This window comes from Sander lucioperca, chromosome 7, assembly GCF_008315115.2.
Source record: "Sander lucioperca isolate FBNREF2018 chromosome 7, SLUC_FBN_1.2, whole genome shotgun sequence".
NCBI lineage: Eukaryota > Metazoa > Chordata > Actinopteri > Perciformes > Percidae > Sander > Sander lucioperca.
In genome coordinates, this window is record NC_050179.1 from 39,790,188 (window position 1) to 39,795,664 (window position 5,477).

Consider the following 5,477-nt stretch of genomic DNA (forward strand, 5'->3'; position numbering starts at 1 on the left):
ACTACTCAACAGTCCAACCATTGTTGAAGCATTGAACGGTTATACAGTACGGAAAGAAGGATCTTAAAAAATGCATCCCCAGCATTAAAACGTAAACCTGTTATCCAAGTACTTGCCACTTTTCTTAAAAAGTGTGATGATGTGAAGTCTGATGTGGCAAAAAGACATGACTGTTCTGATTTTAGCAAGCTTATTCAAATAGCAAAACAGCATGTACTGTAAAGTATGGACAGAAGAAAAGGAAAACAGGCGATGCTCAACCCCTTTTTATTAGTACTATCCTACAGTATTTGTATCTCTTTATTTGTTGTTTTTGCGTCTTGTGTCTCCTGTTTTTAATACCTGTGTTATTGAGTTTAAGTTAAGTTAGTAAGTTGTCGCTGTACTGTACATTCACGTTCTCTTCTTGTTCTCTCTGTTTCCAGGCCGGGACAGGTACTGCCTCAAGGGCCTAATCTCCAACATTAGTGCTCCTGTCATGACTAAGGTCAGTCCCTATAGTAAGAGCTACATCTCTGGTTCGTGGGGCAAACAGGCCCAGATGGACAGCGAGGGGCAGAAGAACAGCTACTGGGTTCAGGCTCTGCTCAATAACCACATCTCGGGTAACACGCTGCGCGTCTACCAAACCTACGAAGACTTCATGGCCTCCGTCAACCACAGGGACTTCACCTTCGCTCCATCCTTCACTCATGCCGACACCATTGAGGGTCCCAGTGCTGTTCTATACGGCGAAGCGCTGTACTACCACTGCTACCGCTCTGCAGATGTCTGCCGCTATGACCTGAACAGCAACAGTGTCAAGCGGGTGACCCTTCCAGGCACCGGCGTGGGTTTCAACAACAAGTTCCCATATTGCTACTATGACTGCCGCGCCAATAGTGACGTAGACGTGGAGGCAGATGAGAGAGGACTATGGGCCCTGTACGCCACTGTCGGTAACCACGGTAATCTTGTGGTGAGCCGCCTAGCTTGGGACAGCGAGGCGGAGACACTCAATGTCTCACAGACGTGGGAGACGAGGCTGTTCAAGAAGGCAGTGAGTAACGCTTTCATGGTGTGCGGCGTGCTGTATGCCACTCGGTATGTGGACGACTATCGTGAGGAGGTGTTCTACGCTTTTGACACAGCAACAGGCAAAGAGGACAACTCACTAGCACTCCCACTGGAGAAGGTAGCTAAAGGAGTGGCCAGCGTGAGCTATAACCCCACCAACAGGCAGATCTACATGTATAACGATGGCTATCTACTGGCTTACCAGGCCCACTTCTGATCTCAAGCACTTGTAATTGCCAATTAAAACATGTCACATAAATGTCAAACTATTTATCCTATCAGCAGTCAGGTACTCCATATTGTACAGGTTTGTAGGGCATATCACATACTGTATGTTGTACCCAATGTTTGTAATGTAACACAGAATTTTATAAAGCTAGAAAATCAATAACAAATAAAATAATAAAAACTGTAATAATTAATAATAAAATAATTGACATCGTGTTGTTGGCTGTAACTTGTAACATGGCTGGTGTAGGTGGAGAGAGCTAGCAGTTAGCCGGAGCTCCGAGATAGCCGATTACCTCAAAGAGTCCACAGACAACTGAACGGAGATTCCACACTAGCCATGTTTCCATCCACACGTTTTATGCAAATTAAGTGATATCGAATGAAAAATGCCTTATGTAAACAGTAAAATTCAATTGAATTTCTTGAATATGGACACAAAGTTTGTACGTTCGATCTCATTGGATTGTTCTCTTAATCACTAAATAGCTTATGCGATAAACACTGATGGAAACGTTATTTGCCGAATAAATGATGAATTGCGATTACGTTTTAGGTCATTTTATGGTTGCAACCTGCCAAAGAAGAAGAAGTTTTAGATATTTTCGGCTACGTATTTCCGCGATGGCTATTGTAGATAGATAGATAAAAATTCTAAGAAATGCCATAACGTTGATCAGCATCACCATAGCGATGTTTTGATAGCGTTGTTGTCTTATAGCTTGATATGTCGCTGTCAGCTGGCACATAAGCACTATTACAATTTATTACATTATGAATCATGTGTAGGTAGACGGTGCGATCCATTTTGTCTAGCAAAACTTTGTTCGCAAAAGTTAGCTTGAATGTTGTGCAATTCAGTGCGAAATTAATGGAAACACCTTAAAATGTCTCAAATCTATTGGATATACCAATTTGACGCCTAAACAGCATGTGACGTCATTACGCACAGGTTTTTATTCGCTTTAAAGCTGTTGTATGGAAACACACTTTCACCGGCTTTATTAGCATTCAAGTTTTTAGCGAACTTCAGAAAATTTGATTGACAAATGGATGGAAACATATTTTATGATACTTTATTCTACAACATTGACCATGTATGTACATTATATACTCTACGGAGCTATATTTACCTATCATACATGAGCAGTAGAACATAGCACCAACTTCTTAGTTAAGTATGTGTCCGTCTGAGGAGAGAAACTGCAGTGTACTGTACTGTACTGTCCATACATCACAATAATAACAGAGGGAGGTACCACCTTGTGGCGCTACCAAGCATTGCAGTTCTAACTCTGTTACATATTGCAGACTGGTGTGTCTGGTTTTCAGCCAGGCTTGGCAGCTCTGTGAGGATGTACCAACATAGTGGTGCTTTGAGCTAACTGCTAATGTCAGGTTGCTAACATGCTCACAATGACGTTAACAATGATGTTAACATGCTGACATCCAGAAGTTTAGTTTGAAATCACTGTAAGTATCACACTCAGCTTTAACCTGATTCAAAGACAGATATTAAGGTGACATTTATTTATTACTTACTAGTCCCTTATTGCAAAAAATGACCATGTCTGTTTTTGTTATAAAGCAGGTTGAGGTGCTACAGTATATACATACTGTGAAAGTATCAAAACGCTCAATCCACAGAAAAATGCACACAGCCTGTATTTACCAGCAGGTTCAGAGGAAGCTTCTTTTCCTACGGCTGTCACCCTACTGAACTCTAACTTTGCATCCCGGTGATAATTAACCCACTAAGCCCCCCCGGACAATTTGCACTACCCTACCCCACCCATACTGTTCTATTTATTTATTTACAGATGTACATACTGTAATTACACCTATATACATAGCCATATTCTACTTTCTACTGCTCAAGGGCCTAATCTCAGACTGTATTATCAACCAAGAAGAGACATAGAGACAGTGTATGCTGACATTAACATTTTTAATTCAAGTTCATAGATAACAGTTGACATTAAGAGCATGAGCTGGCAGTGAAACAATTCACAGTATGTAAATGTAGTTACTTTTCCCATGTGATTGCAGTAGACATACAATTACATTTTTTTCTAGGAATCAATTTTGAATGGGTAGAGCTTGAATCGTGATTCGAATATTAATTGATTTTTTTGCACACCCCTAGTATTTATGCTGACACCTCAAAATTCTAATATTCTAGTGTTGTAGTTGAGTCACCAACCACCACTGAGTCGAGTCCAAGTCGAGTCACCATTACCTGAGTTTGAGTCCGAGTCGAGTCTCGAGTCCAGAAAATAGCAACTCAAGTCAGACTCAAATCAGAGTCCAGGACTTGGACCTGAGTACTCCATCACCGCCTATTACATATAAAAGTAGTCAGAAACTTCATCCAACTTCTGAGTCATATTTGATGAATGCTTGAGTCCGATTTAAATAAATCCTCAAGTCCAAGTTGAGTCATGAGTCCAGAGAATAGTGAGGTATTGAGACTGTTAAGTAGTTTCCACATTGAGCATTTATAGTATGTACTGGGGAGTTTGTGGTAGTACTGCATGTACCCAGTAGAGGTCGGTGTGATCTCACACTGAAGTCAGAAGGACAGATGTTTGCGCTGCTGTGGCCTGGTTTCCAGTTTCTGGCTGGCTGCCTCTCAGACACACCCAAAGCTCTGCTCACATAATGACAGACCTGCTGCCCTGCAGATTTAAAGAAGCCAAACAGCAGCCGGCTGGCTCAGGACAAAACTTAATGGTCTACTCTTTACTGTGTATGTGGTCAGGCTGATTTCATGTTTCTGTACAGGGAAAATAGACTGGGCACAATCTACATGTTCTGTAATGATATGCTGGGACACAGTAACATTTTGTAACCTTCAGAGTAATAATGTTTCATCTTCAGATCCTCTCTTTTCATCGTGCCACTCTTTTAGAAATGAACAGATCAGTCACTGCTAAATCATTAGTCATAAAGAAGCAAGGTATAAGATGCAGTAATTGGTGTAGAAAAAGATCTATTGTCTGAGCTCATTTGTTAGGTGATGACAGCTGATGAGTCCTAAACTGAATCAGTGCTTCAGAGATTCAACAACTACTGGATGGAATGCCATACATTTGCTACCAATATTAATGTTCTCCACAGAATGAACTGGAATGACATTGGTGACCGTCTGACATTTCATCAGCTCAACATTGCAATTTGTCCAATTGTTTAGTTTATGACCAAACCTGCAAAACCAATCCAGAGATGTGGTCTTGAGTCAACTCAAGGCAATAGACTCGGATGACTTGCGTATATTCATTAGTTTGAACGTTAGCTGTTAAATATAAAATAATATAATTTAATGTTGTCACATTTCTTGATTTGCCTTAACTAAGGACTTGACTTGATATAACCTGTGACCTGACTTGACTTGCCTCCCCTCCCCCCCAAAAAAAAAACTCAAGACTTGCTTGAGACCTGGACCAAATGACTTGAGACTGAAAGTTAGCATGCTAAACTAATCTTCGACCATTATAAACATAATTAGGGGTTGGAATCACAGGGTACCTCACTATACAATACACGATACATGGCTAACAATACCGATAATATCACGATAATTGTGCGATAATCAATTTATTGCCAGACAGTCTTTTAACGATACATCACAATATCGGCCTAACTATGAATATAAAATGCCGGTGAAAGGTTAAATGCAGGTTTTCTCTTGTTATTCACTGCAAGTCCAAACTGTTAGAAAACAACACAATTATGCAGCACAGGTTTTTCCATCTGTAAATTAAAATTACACAACTATAGAGCAACTCTGGGTCCAGACTTTGGACTTAAAGGTGGCTGGGAAATCTGTTATTGTCCACAAACTTCTGTCCGCCATCCCGTTGAAAACCTCTTCCGCTTTGACTAGTTAACTTATGTTAAACTTTCCCTCGTTCATGTGTTGAGCGCCACCTCGAGGAGCCATGATGTAGCAACGCTGGGAGCAGGGAAATCTATTTAGAGTGACTTATTTTATTCAGTAAAATATTGATATTTGGCGCCAGCGTATCGATTAGCGTATCGCACGAAGGACGATATATTGCCGTATCAATATTTTTGTCCCAGCGCTAAACATAACACCATCATATATAATCATCAGCATGCTAGCAATGTCATTGTGAGCATGTTAGCATTTAGCACAAAGCATCACTGTGCCTAAGTACGGCCTCACAGAA

The 5,477-nt window shown here is 40.8% G+C and overlaps 1 protein-coding gene across 1 annotated transcript in view; it reads left to right on the forward strand.

Moving 5' to 3' along the window:
* Positions 1-1,496, forward strand: part of LOC116040127 (olfactomedin-like) — a 6,614-nt gene extending 5,118 nt beyond the window's left edge. The window contains exon 5 of the mRNA XM_031285362.1: positions 426-1,496. Within this exon, the coding sequence (XP_031141222.1) occupies positions 426-1,273 (848 nt within the window). The 3' untranslated portion in view covers positions 1,274-1,496. The remainder of the gene's footprint in view (positions 1-425) is intronic.
* Positions 1,497-5,477: the final 3,981 nt, after the last annotated feature.